The 19,727-nt window shown below is 32.4% G+C and overlaps 3 protein-coding genes across 4 annotated transcripts; 2 read left to right on the top strand and 1 right to left on the bottom strand.

Annotated features, from left to right (window-relative positions):
* The first annotated feature begins 212 nt into the window (after window positions 1-212).
* Window positions 213-1,287, top strand: LOC111713546 (uncharacterized). The gene is made up of 2 exons (XM_023488460.1): window positions 213-290; window positions 553-1,287. The coding sequence occupies exons 1-2, from the start codon at window positions 261-263 to the stop codon at window positions 1,129-1,131; spliced, it is 609 nt and encodes a 202-aa protein (XP_023344228.1). The 5' UTR covers window positions 213-260; the 3' UTR covers window positions 1,132-1,287.
* A 3,446-nt stretch (window positions 1,288-4,733) lies between these two features.
* Window positions 4,734-5,919, bottom strand: LOC111715800 (uncharacterized). The gene is made up of 2 exons (XM_023491211.1): window positions 5,710-5,919; window positions 4,734-5,602 (listed from the first exon to the last, which is right to left on the bottom strand). Exons 1-2 carry the CDS (start codon window positions 5,719-5,721, stop codon window positions 4,961-4,963), a joined length of 654 nt encoding a protein of 217 aa, XP_023346979.1. The 5' UTR covers window positions 5,722-5,919; the 3' UTR covers window positions 4,734-4,960.
* A 7,698-nt stretch (window positions 5,920-13,617) lies between these two features.
* On the top strand, window positions 13,618-18,700 carry LOC111712480 (uncharacterized). Of its 2 annotated transcripts, XR_002767472.1 has the most exons (8): window positions 13,618-13,788; window positions 14,448-14,527; window positions 15,020-15,087; window positions 15,649-15,741; window positions 16,397-16,442; window positions 16,507-16,544; window positions 17,283-17,601; window positions 18,576-18,700. XR_002767472.1 is itself a non-coding variant. In XM_023487171.1 (7 exons), the coding sequence occupies exons 1-7, from the start codon at window positions 13,686-13,688 to the stop codon at window positions 17,404-17,406; spliced, it is 552 nt and encodes a 183-aa protein (XP_023342939.1). In that variant the 5' UTR covers window positions 13,618-13,685; the 3' UTR covers window positions 17,407-18,274. The 2 variants fall into 2 exon arrangements, 1 of the variants encoding a protein (XP_023342939.1); XM_023487171.1 differs by lacking the exon at window positions 18,576-18,700 and having other exon boundaries at window positions 17,283-18,274.
* Window positions 18,701-19,727: the final 1,027 nt, after the last annotated feature.

Below are 19,727 nucleotides of genomic sequence, written 5' to 3'. Positions count from 1 at the left end.
ATCAGGGATGATTAATTACAAACAAACAAACAAAAATCAAAAATCAAATAAAAAAATTTTGAATTTCTTTTTTTTCCTTTTTTTTACTATGTACTTTAAAGAGTACTTTTTGCACATTCATTAACTTTTAATGTTTAGTGTTCTTAACTATTCTTTATTTGTAAATATACTAAATTATATCTGTAGGATGTTGTTAAATATTTAAATGTTAAACAAGGGAAGGATTTTGTCACTTCAGCACGAGCTCTGCTCGTGGGAAGATGATCGCGGCATTCGGGCTTTTCAACCAGGTCAATAATTAATATCAATCAATAATTTAATCAAATAGTCATTAATTGAATCATTGCATCAATCAATAAATTAACAATCCATCAATGAATCAATGGATAAATGAATCAATAAATCAATGAATCAATGAATGAATTAATTAATTTAATAAATCAATAAATAAGCAATCAAATAAAAATAAATCAATTTTAAAATGGATCTTTATGGTCTATAAAATGAAGAATTGATTCAATATCTTACTCATCATATTGATCAATTTTTCAGATAGTGACTCTGACACTGAGCTTAATCCTGGTTGTTTCTGCCCATAAATCTGCCCCCAAGCTGACATCTAACTTGTACCACACACTCCTCAAGTCCAAGTGCTTAGTGAAGAATAATCAGCAGCATATCTGCCATCAGATCCAGCAACCACGGTGTAGACTGGAGATTGTAGAGAGTGAAGAACTAGTGGTTGAGAGAGAGTGCAAGAATGTTGTTGATATTGTCTGCAGTGATCCATCTGAAATTGAAGAACATCAAGATCAAACACATGATTTTCTTCTCAAACGAGCAGAGCAAGCTGTGTATCTTCCTGAACATGTAGGAAAACTAAGCATAGGTCCTCAGCTAGAGTTCTATGGACCATATCTACTTGTTGATCTAATGGCTCAAGGAGTATGCCGAGAAGTGAGTGTAGAGAAGTGCATAGAGCGCCCAGTGTTAAGATTAGTTAGTTTACCTGTGGAGAACTGTCAGCTTGTTCCTAGCCTGACCTGCTCAGCTAGTAGTCAACCTGCAGTCTGTCAACCCAATCTAGTTTCTTATGCAAGAGAATATTCAGATTACTTTAGATACAATTAGAGCTACAGTGAGACCCTTAAATCTGTGGAATAAGAAGACGACTTTTTAACATTTTAAAGTGAATTTGATGATGTCAGAACCAGTAGTTTTGAAAATTAACTTATTATATTCAATGGAAAATTAAAAACATAAATCGAATCCAACAGTCGTCTTCCTATTCCTCAGTATTATGAGTCTCACTGTATACATATACAAATATCTTTAAACTTTGTATTTAAAATAAAGAGCTTATACCCATTTGATATTATTTTTTGTATTTAAACATTTGATTTTATTATTTTCTGAAACCTGAATTGTGAGAGAAAAAAACTGCCCGGGGTTAACACACCCTTAGGCAAGTTCGAAGTGCCTCACCCTTATGTCAATAATTAGTCGTAAAAAAACAATTGTGGGAAAATTCGTTATTTACATCTGCGACATCGGTTTGTTAAATATTAAAAATAATGATGAAATTGCTTAATTATTGTTCAGAGTAGAGTACAGACAGACAAAATATATCAAGGTTGTAATGTAAGGAAAGTTAATTGCAGTTGCGTATACTCTGCGCACATATTGAAACCAGTTCTCTCTGGACGGAATTTGTAAACAAGAATAGATGCATCAGTGTTCGTTTAGTATCCGAGAAGGTTGAAAGCATTAAATTTTGATAATTTTGATAATTCACATGATAGTTTCCTATGACCAGAATATTTCATTGATTTTTTATGTGAAAGATAGATCCCATGTCAGGCTTCGACATCCGTCTTGTGTTTACATTACCGCCCAGACAGTACACTGCAGTACAAAAGATGCGTACACCTCTAAAATAACTTTCCTTGAATTATAACCTTGGGTATGTTGAAATTCATATCATACAGGGTTACCCACAAAGGATGAGACATCAGAGACGACTTTACGTAATTTATACTCTCTGTTTCCTTATATTCATGATTCCCTGCAACTGTTAACTTATTTCATTCTTTGATAAATCATTTAATAAGCTATTAAAAGACTACATCAAAGGCTGAGTACCTTATCTAACCTTGGGATCGTCATATTTATAAGTTTTAGGTCGTCATTACAGTCTAATCTTTTATTTGTAACCCTGTATAGTGTTATTATTGCTTGAAAGTACTGTAAGCAAAATTTCATGTGACCCTGCAATTAAAAGCTATGTCTGATCAAGTATGAGTTAGATATCACTGTTTATTATTTAGAAGAAAAAATTTCGATTGTGACCTAGAACATATAGAACTTAAGAACACTTTAAGCCTAGAAAAATGACAATAGTTTCCCCTTTATTGAACCAGATAAAGGTTTCGAAAGTAACGTTGTGAATCGGGCATTGTCATATTTTTTAATGGAGGGTCACTTGAAATTACGCGTATAGTCCCTTAAAAAATAACGAGTTCGGTCAATTGATAAATCTCTGCAGTTATTCACTTAGTGAACACGATTCTATGATTAGAGATTTGTTTTATCACGAGGAAACATTATATACCAAGGTCTATTTCCTCTAATTACTGATTATGTTCATCATTATGAATCTATTAAACCATTGTAATAATCAGAACTAAGAGTTGGCGAAGTATGCACTGTACAGTGATCCGAAACATGCAAGCTCTAACGCAAAAGACGATGCGACGTTTGCTAATTACTTCTATCATATCTAAAGCTAAAAAACAAGTGCTTTATAAAAGTTCTAAGATGTATATGGTTACAAAAACGGACAATCAAGTAAGTGGGGGGTAAAATCCAATGTCAAGGCAATGTGACACTTGAAGTCGATCCAGTCTTAAAAACCTTTTATAGCCGTCTGATTCAGTAGCCACATAAATCTATTAACACTGGAAAAAAGGGAGTTCATGCCCCCCCCCCTCCTCGAATAAACTCAAAATAAATCTACTCCTTCAGTATGAAACTACTAACAGGAGAGAGACAGAAACTATTTCAAACAAATGTTTTAAAAAACCTGTCTCTCTCGTACTATCTGTGTTTTCTGCAAGTCAACAACTCTAGCACACATAAGGATTACCCACGAAGGATGAGACTTCAGAGACGACTGTACAGAATTGGTTCAGTCTATTCACTGTGCCATTCATGGTTTAAAGACTATTTTTGTAAGGCGGAACCTCAAATTCAACCTTTAAATGATGTAGGTTAAACTTTGTTCAGATTTTAACTCCATTTTTTTTTTAAACACATGACATACAAATAAATTCATTAGTAAGTGGAATTTTTGATTTATCCACAAACTTTCAGAGAAGTTTTAGCTAAACTTTTAATTTAATTTTATTTAAATCTTTGGCTTCTATACCTCTAACAATTTAACCTCAGAGGCTAAATACTTCTTTTTAAGTAGTTTCTTAATAATTTCTTTAGTATGCAAGGAGTTAACTTAAATCCTTAAACTTAAAAGTTAATACAATGGATATCTAGTTCGGTCCGCCCCCACAGAAACTTTTTTATATTTAATATAAATCTGTTGCTTAATTATTCAGACGGTTTCTATGGACAAAATAATTCTTTGGATTATTTTTTGGGGGGTGGATGGCCAGAATATCTACACATTTCTTTAATTAAAAAATTTACGCAATGGATATCAAGTCTAAGTCTATCCCCTACTAAAGTGTAGGCCTCTGTTCTGATATTAATTAAATGTTATTATTAAATATTTGATTACTGCCTATTCTAATAAGCTTTTGACATAGGAAGTGCGTGCCTTTAAATGCATTTAATTTGTTATAACTAATGTAATGCAAAATCAAATTATTTACAATGATACGTATTTTCCGTCATGAGTAAGGGCGGTTTTGAAATTCTAGTCCAGTCAGGTGTACATCGCACGTACATAAATGTACATTGTACAATGTACATGCTTATACAGAATAAAAAGTGTCTTAATAAAACAACCAAAGAAGAACTAAACTATTTAAGTGTTTAATATTTCCGTCAATTTCACAGATACAAAGAAGATAGACCACATTTTGGACAGCCCAGACGACATTATACACTCTTGTTTAAAATTAAAAATGTATTGACAAGATTTATATTTATGATTATGCTAGGCTGCTTCACGCAGATTTGAGAGTTCGGTCCTTGTCCCGTCAAACAGTGAATTTCAAGAACTTGATCATAGATTGGACAATTTAACACAAATATTTCTCAAATATACTTTTTTGGTCGTCAGATGGGTTTTAAATGAAAAAAGAAAAACTTTGTAAATTTTGAGATAGATTTAAAATTGAATAAACTAAACATATCTAGTCCTTGTTAGTCCAGGGTGCAATATATTTAAAAAATACGAAAAGCAATTTTTTACATATCAAGAAATTTACTCTGCACAAAACGAATCATATTTGTAAGTTGAAAGACTTGCATGCAAATTTATTTTAGAATTATATAAAAAAGTATATTCTAAATGAAAAACATCTTGAACTGAATTCAAACAGAGGCCGGATTTAATGAATAACAAAACAAAAGATAGATGAACTTGATACGCATATAGTTGAGCCACTTCTCTAGTATTCCTAAGATTGCATTCGAGAGGTGGCTGAACTTACTATACCTAGTTGTTCTTCTTTTTCATTAAATCCGACCTATAATATTAAAGAAGAGAGAAATACATTTATATTTTTATTGCAATCAAATCGGCACCTCATACATCATATTTTAAGATTAATTTTATATGAAGGGACTGGAGATTATTGTGGTTTATTCCCTCCAAGATCTCAGGTCGATACTGGGAAACCATTTGTTGATACAAACACAATATAAGTCTTTGGGATTATTCTGAATTTATCTATTTCTGAGTGAATTCTTGAACTTGAAGATGAAGGAAGGGGATTATTTACTTTCCGTATCCGTATCCGGCATAACCGTATCCGGCGTAGGGAAGGGCGTAGGAGGAGACATGGGTGGTCTCAACGGGCTCGCAGGTGGTCTTGGGGATGGTGTTCTCAACATCGGCGCACTTGACCTTGGTGACGGTGTGGCAGTGCTGGACCTCAACGGGGACAATCTTGATCTTGGGGTTGTCAACACAGTGCTGGGTGGTGACCTCCCTGCAGGCGTGCTTCACGGTGGCGACAGCGGAGTGGGCAACAGCGTGGGCAACAGGGGCAACAGCATGAGCAGCATATCCACCAAGTCCGTAGAACTGAGGATCAGCTTCAGCATCAGCTTCCCTCTTCACAACAGCGTGGGCAACAACAGGGGCAACAGCGGCAACAGCGGCGGGCCCATCACAGAGAGTGTCAACAACATCCTTGCACACCTTCTCGTACTCGATCTCCTCGGTATCAACAACCTCGGTGGTGCAAACATTCTCGGCAGAAGGAGTACAAGCTTGGGTAATCAGGACCTCGTTTTCAGTTACACAGTTGGTAGCATGGTAGGGAGCAGCTAGAGCGGCAAGATACTGAGGATCAGCCTCAGCATCAGCTGCGGGAGCAGCTTGAGCTGCAACTGCGAAGAAGAGAACGGCAAAAAACTGAAATAAAAGCAAGGTGAAAAAGCTGAAACAATCATTTTAAAATTTTAATAGCTCTGAAAACTTTAAGACATTAAAAAATTACGTGTTGTATATAAAATACATACCTTAGTATTCATGATAAAATTACTCTGCACTTCCCACGAGAGAGTTTCGAGCTGAAGTGCCGTTGTACCAGCTATTCTTGGTTTATATACCACACGCGTCACCCTTCTTTGCAGAGTTAAAGTCTCCTGCGCGTAGGGAGCTCTAAACCCCGCCCTCAGCTCTAAATACGTTCTTCTTGATTTCTCGTGAGAAAAATAGCAGAACCCGCATTCCAGTCTACGGTTCGAACTGAGGTTAGAGTAGGACCCGGAGTAAATAATCTAGTTTGCACTGCTCCTATCTTTCTTTAAATTTACTCTATAATCAGTAAGGTTAGTAACCCAGCAAAATGTAATTGATATTTTTCAGTTGTTCAGAAAAATTTTCATATTTTTCACACAACAATATACACTTTATAAACAAAACTTTAACTACTACCGCAAATAGCCAAAGTAAAAATTTGAAAAAAGTAGGACTTGAAGTGTTGGGTTTAATTTGATAAAACGGCCTCAGGGCCAACTCCATATCCATGTATAACAATTACTAAGTGAAATGAGTGGAAAAGAACCCCGCCCTTCGATAATTAGATTTAAGTCAAACTGAATCCAAAACCTTCAACAATCAACATATTTGATTTGGGGCGTGATGGAAGGGTTTCGTTACTTCCTTCATTTATATCATTTCTTCTCACAGTTTTCTGTTAACATCTATTGGTAAAGGTTAAGCAGACCCAGTTTATTAAATATATTTTACACTTGTAGACCTGTCGAACGAATGACTTACTGAACTATTGATTCAAAAGATTCTGAGCTCAGAAAAGAACCATTGAATGGTTTTGAATCAAATGCTCTTAAAAGAACTATGAACTGAAAAGTATTATCATAATGATCCAAGGATGCATTACCAAATCTAATTCTTCTTGTATTCTCTATTCTTCTTGTATTCTCTATTCTTCTTGTATTATCTATTCTTCTTGTATTCTCTATTCTTCATGTATTCTCTATTCTTCTTGTATTCTCTATTCTTCTTGTATTATCTATTCTTCTTGTATTCTCTATTCTTCATGTATTATCTATTCTTCTTGTATTCTCTATTCTTCATGTATTCTCTATTCTTCTTGTATTCTCTATTCTTTTGTATTCTCTATTCTTCATTTATTCTCTATTCTTCTTGTATTCTCTATTCTTATTGTATTCTCTATTCTTCATGTTTTCTCTATTCCTGGACTGTATTCTCTATTCTTCTCGTATTCTCTATCATTCTATTCTTCCTGTATTCTCTATTCTTCTCGTATTCTCTATTATTCTATTCTTCCTGTATTCTCTATTCTTCTTCTATTCTTTATTCTTCTTCTGGTACAAGGTGTTCCAATAAAAATGGGAATTCTATTTTTTCTGCATTCTTTATTCTTCTTTTTGTATTCTTTATCCTACAGGGTGTCCCAATAAACTTGGGAATTCTATTCTTTCTGTATTCTTTATTATTCTTTATCCCGTCCCATTAAACTTGGGATTATATTCTTTATTATTATTTTTGTATTCTATATCCTACAGGGTGTCCCAATAAACATGGGAATTGAGAGACGACTTAAATATATATTATTTGATTACCGATAATTGATAAATTACATTAAGTGTATGAAAGTAAGATTGAACGTCTAATAAGCTTTCCAAAATGTAGTCTACCTTCTTTGTATCGTTAAAATTGACGGAGATATTAAACATTTGAACAGGTTTCTTGATTTTTAATTAGCTGTAATCTGGACAAATTTTCGTCAATTTTGAAGGTGAAAAAATGGTAGGCCACATTTTGGAAATCCCGAGACTGGTAGTTTTAACTGTTATACTTTAAATCATATTTACCAAATAATCCTGCTTAAAACAAGACGATAAAGAAGTCGTCATTTAATTCCCGTGTTTATCAGGACACCCTGTACTATTTAAGTCTTAAAATAATACATGTTCAATTATATAATTATGATTGTTTGATTTTAAAATATCAATGTTTCAAGTGGTTTGAGGCAAAGAGCTTTATAGATTCATGTTGAATTTGTGGTTTGGTTTAATACACATGTTTTACCTCAAGTTTGATTATTTTTAACGTCAATATTTAAACTACATATATAGTAAGGAATACTTAAATTATAAAACCAATAAAAATCCCTTCGGATAATTTCTACTTAAATTTGTTTTTGAACTAAGAATTAAATCTTTAAATTTGACTCCCTCCCTCCATCCCCCCCTCCCTCTCCCCATCTGTATTAGTGCTGTTAATCGGGTTTTTAATAAGTATAATAATAAAACCTTGAAGGATATAAAACTGTATTTTGTTAAAGTTTGTTTTTATACAACTTTGCAATATCTTTCTTCTAACAGAAAATGGACCAATGATCCGAAACGAGCGTTTCTCAATTTAAACCTAGACCCTGAGAACCTGAGTTTATAGTTTCTCAATAAAAACCTTGACCCTGAGAACTTAAGTTTATCGTTTTTAAATAAAAACCTAGACCCTGAGTACTTGAGTTTATCGTTTTTAAATAAAAACCTAGACCCTGAGAACTTGAGTTTAGGGTTTCTCAATATAAACCTATGACCCCGAGAACTTGATTTTAGGGTTTCTTAATATAAACTTAGACCTTGAGAAATGACACTATGCCAAAATTTGAGCTTGAAAGAATATATACACAAAATTTGAGCCTAAAAGAATATATAGACACAATTTGAGCCAAAAAAATATATAGACACAATTTGAGCCTAAAAGAATATATAGACACAATTTGAGCCTAAAAGAATATAAAGACACAATTTGAGCCTATAAAAGAATATATAGACAAAATTTGAGCCTAAAAGAATATATAGACACAATTTGAGCCAAAAAAATATATAGACACAATTTGAGCCTAAAAGAATATATAGACAAAATTTGAGCCTAAAAGAATAAATAGACAGAATTTCAGCCTAAAAGAATATATAGACCAAATTTGAGCCTAAAAGAATATATAGACACAATTTGAGCCTGAGAGATTATATAGACACAATTTGAGCCTAAAAGAATAAATAGACAGAATTTGAGCCTAAAAGAATATAAAGGGAAACACGACCCAAAACGAAATAACTGAAAGCACATGACTACCCATTAGACACACTCCTGATTATAGATAATATAATCACTCAGCCTGGATATAAATCTAAAATGTTTTGTGTCGATTTCATAATAGACACCACATATCATTTAAAGAGTCTCAAAAAGAAAAAGTGCAAATTCCTGAACTATGAGAAATCCAACATTTGGCAAAACAACGTCACATTTGATTAATAATAATTGTTTCCACTTCCAAAATTTAAAAACAACTTAGACATCATTAGAGTACCGTTGTAAATCGGACATGTCCCCTTTTTTAAATATAATGCAATTTGATATTCCGTCTACAGTACATACAGCTCCTTTAGGGGTGGAGTGTCTGGGTTACGTTGATTAAATTACAAGGTTTGCAGATGGAAATGAAGTTTATTGCAGATTTATAAACAAGATTTGGCAAGTATTTATCCGGGCTGTATAACACCATATTTTACCAGCAGGGGTAATGTAATGCAGATTATACAAGGTGAACCAATAAACATGGGAATTAAATGACGACTTCTACATTGTCTTTGATCCATGTGGGATTATTTCGTTAATATATATTTGTAATATCCCAGTTAAAACATATAACCCCGAAAACTACTAGTCTCGGGATTTACAAAATGTGGTCTACCCTTGTTTACCTTCAAGATTGACGGAGATATTTGAAAATTTTGTCCAGATTCAAGTTTATTAAAAATAAACATAACGGTTCAAATGTTTTATAACTTGGTCATGTTTAAAGGTACAAAGAAGGTAGACCACATTTTGGAAAGCTCAACAGACTTTCAATCTTTTTTGAGGCACTTATCATTTATCAATTATCGATTATTAAAAAAACGATATTCAAGTCGTCTCAAAATTCCCATGTTTATTGGGACACCCTGTTTTCTCAGATGCTCATCGAATCTTAGCAGCGCTGTTTTTATTTTATATAACACAAACATTCAGTCGTTAAAGAATAAATAAAGGCATGGGACGAAGCGGTGTGGAGGGGGGGATAGACAAAACTCCTAAGATTTTCTATTTATTTAGGGTTAAGTTAGGTTAAGACACTTTCTGGGCCGAGCGCTGCGGCTAGGACAGACTAGGGGGCGAGCGCTGCGGCCACATGCCTTACATTTAAGACCCCAGCAGCTAACAGTTTCAAGAATTTTAAGAAAACGCGGCATTTGAAAAATTCTTAGGAGTTTTGTCTATCCCCCCCTCCGCACCGCTACGACCCATGCCATAAACAAAGATATATACAGGGTTACCCACAAAGGATGTGAATTCAGAGACGATTGTACTGAATTTATACAGTCTATTCCTTGCAACAGTAAACTTGTATCTTTCTTTGCCAAATCATGGAATAAGCCATTAAAAGACTATATTCAAGGCAGAAAACTTAGTTTAACCATAGGGTCGTCATATCTTATAAGGTTTAAGTCGTCTTTATTAGTCTCGTTCTTTGTGGTTAACCCTGTATATATATATGATAATTTTTCTCTCTCTTCAACAGACATGACTATTTAGCATCTAGACAATCTGCGATTACTACTCTGAACGTTTTTTGTCCCTTGGCGGTCTGCGTAGTTTGGAGTGACCCGACATTTACAGAGTGACATACCCTATTCACAACGTTATTATGAGATTATACTTGTTTTTCTGTCTGAATATTTCTAATTTTCACTTCTGGTTTCCCTGCGGATGTATTCATTTCTAGCTTGAAGTTACTAAAAGTTACTTCCGCCGTTTACCCGCACTTGAACTAAATTTTGGCCGTTAAAGTCGACCCACTCAACTAGAGAGTCTTAAAACCAAGCTAAGAACAATGCCGTGGGCCTCCCAAGTTCCCCAATCAAAATTTGAGGCAAATCGGTTACTGAGTTATGATCGGACAAACGAGCAGAGATTACAATTTATACAGATGCAGCATAGAAAAAGACGAAAATGTTCAGAATTTAACAATATTCCAGATTAAAATAAACGATATTTTACTCCTTGTTCCTCAGATAAAGGTATTGAGGGTGAGGTTATGAATCGGAAATGCAATCAAGAAATAATTATTTTTTGATTTAAAAATTACAATTTTAACAAATTTAAATTAACGTAAATAAGTCAAATTAATTATTATATCATATAAATTAAGATCTAAAATAATTAGTACTAAAACTAAAAAAGTTAAATTCATAATGTTGCTTCAATCGTTTATTAAAAAAAATATGAAAATAAAAAAATTTAGGTTTGGATTTCCCATCCGTCCTCGTCCGATAGAAATCTCCTCTTTCTAGCAGTGTTCATGTAGGGACGGAGAGACCATTCAGAATCCGAGGATTTTTCATTCTCCAGGGTTCCAAGCTTGATCTGGTACAACCTAGATACACACAGGATTAAATGGGGTAGATACAAAATTATCGTCTGTAGATTAGTTCACTTAAAAAGGAAAAAAAACAAATTTTTAAAACTTTAAAAAAAAGTATTTTGTCATATTAAATTTCCTCTAGATAAGGAATTAACTGTCAAACTCTTATTTTCTAATCCCTACATCTTTGCAACCTGTTGGTGTAAACCCTGGATATTTTAAACTCGACTATTTGATCTAGTGATCTGTCTATCTGTCTATCTGTCTATCTGTCTATGTAGAGTATATATGTTTTCAAAAGTAAAAAAAAACTAAGATAATAATAATGACAATGTTCATAATATCCACAACCTCCCCCCCTCCAGCGTAATTATTATGTAGTGGTTCGTTCTATGGTTGATTGACTATAACAGAAGAAACTTAAAATACATGAACAACTACGGGAAACCAACGAGGTTTTAGTATATAGACTATAGAGTGATGATGTAGGCTAATCCTTTACTAATTGTACAGGCCATGTACTGTATATTACAGTACTCGGGGGTGATTTCTGTAAATACTTAAATGGAGAATTTATTTTCCATTAAAATCCACTACTCCTTTATCGTGTGCAGGATTACATTTTCACATGAAGAGGTACTTTTACAGTCTTTTACAGAGCAATATTTCATCGTTTTTAAATGGTTCTGAGAAAACTGAGTAAAATTTAAGATAAAAAACCTCCTCATACACTTGTACTCCGAAAGCGTACTGCATATTTGATGTTTGTACTGTATGAAAAGGCCATAATCTCATATCCTTTATCAGTAAACTATCCTAAGTGTACGCTTGCTAATACACACGGATCCCCCCCATGCTTGAAACACATATTTTTTATCAAGACCAAAGGTTTAGAGAAAATTCATCATGACCATTCAAAGGAAAAACAGAAAAATGGGAATCAAGCTGAAAATTAAATTAATTTTTAAACATCCACCATTGGGACGCTATCATATCAAATACCAGACTTTTAAGGATGACCTAATCCCATATTCTTAACTCGAAATGTATTTACTATCAGATTTTCAACATAAGCTTGCCTTATTTGTAAAACCAAAAAAAGGAGATGGATTAACGATTAATATTCTGTGTAAGTTCACATAAAACAAACTTAAAAATACAGGTATGTAAAAAGTTCAAACAGAGTCAGAATTTATTTTTTAACCAAAAAAGGAGAAATATCAATAATTTCATATTAAAACATTACGGTTTTAACCTAAAAATCAGATGCACATATGAAAGGAATATATAGTGAGAACCATGAAAAAGTGGAATTCTTGTAGTTTTCTTCTATCTTAAATCATAAAATATAACTGAGAATTTAGTAATTTGCAACCTAGGGGCATGTCCGATTCACAATGGTATCCTTATAACCTTCATCTGTTCCAAAATGTGGAAGAGAACGCGGTTTTCCTTTTCTCTCCGTGTAGTTTTTATTCTGCATGTTTTCCTGTTCTCTCCGTGTAGTTTTATTTTGTATGTTTTCCTGTTCTCTCCGTGTAGTTTTATTTTGTATGTTTTCCTGTTCTCTCCGTGTAGTTTTCATTCTGCATGTTTTCCTGTTCTCTCCGTATGTTTTCCTGTTCTCTCCGTGTAGTTTTATTTTGTATGTTTTCCTGTTCTCTCCGTGTGGTTTTATTTTGTATGTTTTCCTGTTCTCTCCGTAAAGTTTTTATTTTGCATGTTTTCCTGTAGGTTTAAGGTTAATGTTACGTTGAATTGTGATCTTACTACCTGTTCTTCTAATATTATTCAGTATATGTGAGACGAGTGGAACGGAACTAGTTAGTATATATTCTACTGTAAACGAATAACACAGGAAATTAGAAAATCTCTCAATGATTCACATTTGCCTTACAGTGAGTCTCAATCAGCAACGAATTGTTGAAAACACAAGACAAGTGAAAAATACGTACAGAATTCTATCTTTTACATCCTTAATTTAAACATTGTAACATTGTGCTATATATGGGATGAATTAATTCAATCTCGACTATATTTGGAGTAGAATAGATTGAAAAGGAACAGTGATTTCTAACAATTTATAGAAGCAATGAAGCGTTACAAATTTCTTTTTCTAACTTTAGGAATAATAGGTCTAATTTTGCAAATAGTAATTATTAGACAAACAATTGAACCACATCCATCAAAAGCATCAAAACAGAAGACACTTCGAAATAATTCAATACAGTTCATTCAAGAAACCCCGGTCAAATCCAGCAAAAATAAAACCTCAGTCGAATTTGATAAAAGAGCAGAATTGGTGAATGAGATCTGTGACAAGTATTCTGATGAACATAGACCAGAATTTCAGGGAAAATGTAAAATCAACTCAAGCTTTAAAATATTCCTTTTCTGTCATTTTCAGAAACATCTCCTCAAATTTATATAAATTATAAATTCAATAAATACATTAAAACACCCAAACACCCAAGAGTAAGATTTTACATATTTCATTACCAGAGTTTGTATTCCCGTATACCTGTACAGAGTATGTACAGCCAATTTGTTATGTACAATGCATCTTATCTGCACTGTACATTACTTAAAGGAGGTTCGAACTCATGGAATAAGTTCATGTCTACAATACAAAATGGTAATATAAATGTTTTGTAGTCTTAAATTTTAAATATTCTATATTAAATCATAGTACTGTGTATCTACGAAATGAATATATGAATAAATAAATAATATTTCCAAGATGGAAGTGAAAATTTATCTGAAGAATAGAATTTAAGAGTTATTGGGCTCAATTATGAAGGGGGAATGTTTTTTGCCTCATTGCACATATCTTGCCATAAAAACTCTCAAATATCCGTGTTTTTTTTTTTTACCTAATTCCGACCTTCCCCGGGCCCCACACGAAGAATGTTTAAGCTACGTCTATCATTTTAATTAAGAAATATATCAAGTAATTTAACTTAATATATATATAGTAAGTATAAACAAATTTTATTATCAATTACTTAGTCGGTATGAGCCGCTATATAGGTTAATCTAAATCTACCTTGCTAAAAGGTAGAAAGTACAGGGCTACCCACAAAGGATGATAACGTGAAGACGACTTGAAACTCTTAAAATATGACTATTTTAAGGGTAAATGAAGACTCCCTTAAATGTTGTATTTAAATGATTTATTTAATAATTTTGCAAAGGATTGATGAATTTAAGGAAAAAGACGATGTAAATTTCGTTACGTCGTCTCTGAAGTCTTATTCTTTGTAAAACAGAATTTTATATTTTTGTTTTGTTTAGAACTAAATAAAAAACCGATTTATACAATTGATGAGAAACAGATAGAGTTCGAAACAATCACTCCCGAATGCTGGCCTGAGGTATTAATAATACTTTTTTTTCGATTTTAATTAACATTTGAATTAAATTTCAGATTATCCGAATATGGAAATTTAAAGACGACATTAAGCTTCTGAATTTGAATCGTTAATAAATGTCAAAGTAACTTAGATAAAGTGTCGTAATAATACAAGATACATCTTTGTATCATTTAATTGGCGGAAATATTAAATATCTAAATTTTCTTGTTAATTCTAAATTCTTAAGATCTCTGTCAATTCCGAGGGTGTAAAATGACAAACCACAGAAAAAATTCTATTAATTGTGCTCACAAAAAAAGTCGCCTGGATCAAGGACATGGATCATCTTATTTCTTCGGGACACACACTCATAAACTAGAATCTTATTAATCATAAAAACGTATCAAATTATAAAAAACTATTAAAAACGTATCTAATCATTAAAAACTATTAAAAACGTATCTAATTATTAAAAACTTAAAATTTTATTATCAAAAACTATTAAAAACGTAGTGTGCCGATGGGAGTTTGAAAATAATTCAAGTTCGGCATCCATTAGAGAGATTAGTATCTGCTTACAGGTTGGATATAATTTATAAATATATTTAACCAATTCCCCAGACATAAAGATGCCCTTAAAGGGACTGTAACTTTCATTTTAACTGACCCTCCATGCAAAGATGGCAATGTCCAATTCACAACGGTGCAATTGAAATCTTTATCTGAATAATAATGAGAAAGATATTGTAGTTTTTCTAGGCTTGAAAGTGCTTAATTCCTACATGTTTTCCTGCAGTAAAAATGCGTTAGTCAATTCAGTAGAGAACACACAATTTCAATAATCAGTTTTTGAATTTATAAACATGGATATCTCATTCATAATTGATCAGACGAAGCTTTTAAGGGTACCATTGTGAATCGCACCTTGTCATCTTTTCTTAAAGGGTCACTTGACATTGCGCTTACTGTCCCTTTAACAATATAAGAAAAGAAAAAAGGTGACTTCTGCAAATATTTATAATTCTGACTTATTAATTTTATCAAAATAAAGTATGCCTTGATAGCAAAATTAATCCTCACAAAACCTTTTCCTAAACAGACAACAATTTGAAAAACGTAAACTAATCTGTTGTTCTATTTAGATACGTGTTTGAACGAGATGATACATACAGTAAGAATTCAGAGTTCAGACTCAGCATTCAAGAAATCACAGGGAAACAGTTTAGAAAGATCAGGTGGTACAATCTAGGTTGGATCCTATAAGGGACCATTTTTCTAATTAAATTTTGTTTGACAGGGGTGAACAAATAAAACATATATTTCTTTAACCGTATTCCTGCGGGGGGGTAATTTTTGCAAATTTGCAAATTTTTTTGCAGATTCTAAAAGTAGAGTAAAAGAGCTTTCCAATGATGTATCATTTGTCATATTTGGACATAAAACATGGGATTTATAGGGGGGGGGGGGTCAACCCCCCAGCATATCCTGGTTTTCAAGTACCCCAGCAGGGATAGGGTTAATGCCTTTCTCCAGAAGTACAAGTTTTGCGATAGAAATAGGCAAAATATAAAGATTATGAAAGATGGAAGGGTGGGGGAGGGGGGGGGTTACCTAGGACTATTTACTTTCTTTAAAAATCCTTTTATCCAACCAGGTGTTAAGTTTTTTTCGAGGGTTTAATTAGATGAATTTGGAAAAATAAATGATTTTTTAAATTTAAAATACTAACTCTTAAAATTTCATTATTCTTGAATATTATATGGCCGATATACCATATTACCTACAGAACGCAAAAAATGTGGTAAAAGGTCTTGTTCTTTCTTTTGAAATAGTCCAGCTTTTTTATTTGATATTTATAAGTCTATTCCAGAATTAATTTGTTTTATTAAGTTGGCCCGAGTTTGTGGAGAAAATAGTTCTTAATAACAAAATGAAGGTAGAAACCAGATTTTTAAAATTTTAATTTTTTGTTCAAAATTATTATTTTAAATTTATTTCAGATGCCCGACAATGGTCCTAGTTCTGGGAATTGGATCAGGTCATTAGTAAATATTTTTCATAAAAACTTTTTAAATATAAGTGACAAAATAACTATTTAAACCAAAGACTCACAAGTTATTTAAATATTTGTTGGATAAAGGATCTTTAGTTGAGATAAACCTGAATTTATGAATAAGTTACGCATCCTTTTTTATATGAAAAATAGCCAACAATCGTAAGGAAGATTTTCAGATGTAGTCAAATATGTTTCTTCAAGTGCTACGGAGTGACATTTTAGGCAGTGAAAGGGGACATGACACTAAATAAATCCAATATAAAACGTTAAAAATGTGAGCTAATGTCGTCTTTTGTTTCAACATAAGCAAAGAACTAATTTTGCATAAATGTATGCATATATAATTCATTAATTCGTCAATTGATTGTTGGGATTTGGGTTAAAAAGTATGAATCATTAAATGGAATGAAACTTCCAGGCAAGGAAAAAAAGCCTTTATTAATTAGAGAAGACATTTGTTTGAAATCTGCATTAGACCAAACAAAGTGCGTAGATTTTCCGTAGATTTTCCGATGCCGCATCCTTACATAGAAAGTCAAATTATTTAGGACAAAAATTATAAAATTGTCCAGGAAATGGACATGAATGAAAAAAATAAACTAGTAAAGCTCCCCAAGTTTTCTTAACTTTATATATTTTTGTGTAGGAAACTGTTTAATGCAATGTTATTTTTCATGTTGTTCTAACAATTTTATTAAAAAAGACATAATTATCATATAGAAATCACTGGGCTCCATACTGGTATACGTGCGGACTATGTAGAAGAGAATTTAGACCTAAGGAAAACAAACAAATCCAGAAAAAAAGAAAAAACCTGAGATCAAACCTTCTGCGCTTAACTTAAATCCTTGATCACGATATCCACTTTAACAACTGTAAAAAATGGTGAATTCCTTAATTTTGGTTATCCCTGACCTCTTAATAAATATTTTGTTAACATAGCAATGGTTCTGATATTTGTTTGATAATTAAGTTTATCCTACATCTGGAAACTATAAAGACAGACGTTAAAGCTTTACTCCAACTGCTGGGGCTCCAGGTACCAAGCTTAGTACAGGGTGCCCCAATAGAGATTGAGTGACTGTCTATACGAAATCCTTAGTTAACAGTGATTTTTATACTCTTGAGCTGGGAACTTTTGAATGATGGATATCGGGATTATTTCTTGATCTACTCTTTTTCTTAATCTCGAGATAAAATAATGCTTGTACTCCTCATGTCATTAATCTCCAGATTAATTAACCGATCGAGAATAAGGATATTCTATTGTAAAGTTTTCAGCTCTGAAAAGGTTTTGTAGTAATGTAGTAATTCAGTTAAAAAAGTTAATATAGACAACTTGGGATTTTCTAATTGTCTTGTGTCATTATTGAACATTCAAATTGACGGAAATATAAAGTTTGTCCAGATTTGAACAGCTCCATTAAAGTAAAAATATTTAATATCTAAAATCTATGATACTCTTGTTACAACCGTTTTTGATACAGTAAAGCTTATTTGTGACTTATCGTAAATCAAGACGAATTTTAAGTTGTCTTTTAAATATTTATGTTTCTTGAAACACCCTTTAAGCCAATAAAATGAGCTAAACTTATTCGACGCAAGGCGTAAGGTTTTTTTAAAAGGGGAAGATTAAGTAAGCCGATCCGACACTAAGAGAAGGGGTCATTAGTAGAATATGAAAACTTATTTTTTTTTCAGGTTTCTCTAGATAAAAATATATATTTAAATAATAGTTATATAGACTTGTTAGTTTGGTTGTCTGTTGATGTTTGTATACAATGAACTGAAAACGACTGAGCCGATCAGGCCCAATTTTTTTTGTAGAACTTAACGATCTCAGGACATGGTATTGACCGGGTGAAATTTTTAAAAATTGCCTCTTTAAATTTTTATTTTAAATGTTTGTAAATCCACAGATGAAAACAGGAAAATTTACGAATTATTGGTTTTAAAAAGAGAAGATGGCACGGAAAGGAACCTTATAAAAAGCCTAGTAAATATATATTCCAGGAGAAGGAGGTTAGCTTTCCAGCAGTTCTAGAATCAGACCAAGGACATTCATCTCTTCATGTTCAAAGGAAAGATATTTCATTAAATTCAGCCACTTTTCAATTAAAAAAGTTCGTCTCAATGACTTTAAGGAACTGAGTTTTTGCCACAGACTGAAATTTTCTTATTCCTAGCTCTGTGCCTGATGATATTTCAAACTTAGACCATTTGATCTAATTCATAGTTTGAAATATTAAAGATCTACGACATCGGGTTGCAAAGATAAAGGGACTAGAAAACCAGAGTTTTTGGCGAACACTCAGTTCTTTTGAGTTTCAGATTTGACACTGAAAAAATTGTTTTTAAATGAAACAATATTTAAAAAAGAATCCCTGTGTTTAAAATGAATAACTCTTGTCCTAGATATTACGGACTCTTGAGTAAGGAAAAGATAAAAGAACTCTATGAGATGTATAAACTAGATCATCTTATATTCGGATATTCACCAGATAAATATATAACTTGGGGTTACTAAGTACAATCCAAACTGCGCAAAAAAGTACATTCTGAACCTAAGAAATTGAAAAGAGTATCGACAAAAAAAATTGAGGTGACTTCTAGGGGTCATTTTCACTGAAAATTATGTATTTTTTCTATAAATATGTAAATATGTATACACTTGATAAATCGACTATTTAATTTGCTACTTTGCTGTGCTGACTGAAAATTTAGTTGCAACATTATAATAAAAACTAAAACTTGGCTCTTAAATTATATTGATTTTTCGTTTCTTTATTCACAGTACACTCTTTATTATGTACTGTGCACGGTGCACATTAGAATGTGCGTAGGTTTATGACAATTAGGATTCTACGCACTGTCAGTTCAAAACATATCTGATGTCATCAAGTAGTGTTAGTTTAAACAAATGTTTCTGAATTAGTATATATGTTTCTTCAAGTGATACGGAGNATTTAAAGAGGGTTATGCCCGAACACAAATACGACATATATATATATATATACTACTGTTATTCCTAACATTTAGGTAGTTCCTAAATTGTAAAGTTAAATACAAAACATTTAACTCATCAAAGCTCTTTAATTTGACACTTATCATAAAAACGATACCGATACGCGAATTCTAATGGTTAAATATTTCTATTATCAAATC

Source organism: Eurytemora carolleeae, unplaced genomic scaffold, assembly GCF_000591075.1.
Source record: "Eurytemora carolleeae unplaced genomic scaffold, Eaff_2.0 scaffold19, whole genome shotgun sequence".
Classification (NCBI taxonomy): domain Eukaryota; kingdom Metazoa; phylum Arthropoda; class Copepoda; order Calanoida; family Temoridae; genus Eurytemora; species Eurytemora carolleeae.
This window is presented reverse-complemented; position numbering and strand designations above follow the sequence as displayed.

Coding starts and splice junctions, on each gene's coding strand:
- LOC111713546 (XM_023488460.1), top strand. CDS start 261: ATGATCGCGGCATTCGGGCTTTTCAACCAG. Junction 291..552: donor CATTCGGGCTTTTCAACCAG/GTCAATAATTAA, acceptor TCAATTTTTCAG/ATAGTGACTCTGACACTGAG.
- LOC111712480 (XM_023487171.1), top strand. CDS start 13,686: ATGTACAGCCAATTTGTTATGTACAATGCATCTTATCTGCACTGTACA. Junction 15,088..15,648: donor AGATTAGTATCTGCTTACAG/GTTGGATATAAT, acceptor TGTTCTATTTAG/ATACGTGTTTGAACGAGATG. Junction 15,742..16,396: donor AAACAGTTTAGAAAGATCAG/GTGGTACAATCT, acceptor TGTTTTATTAAG/TTGGCCCGAGTTTGTGGAGA.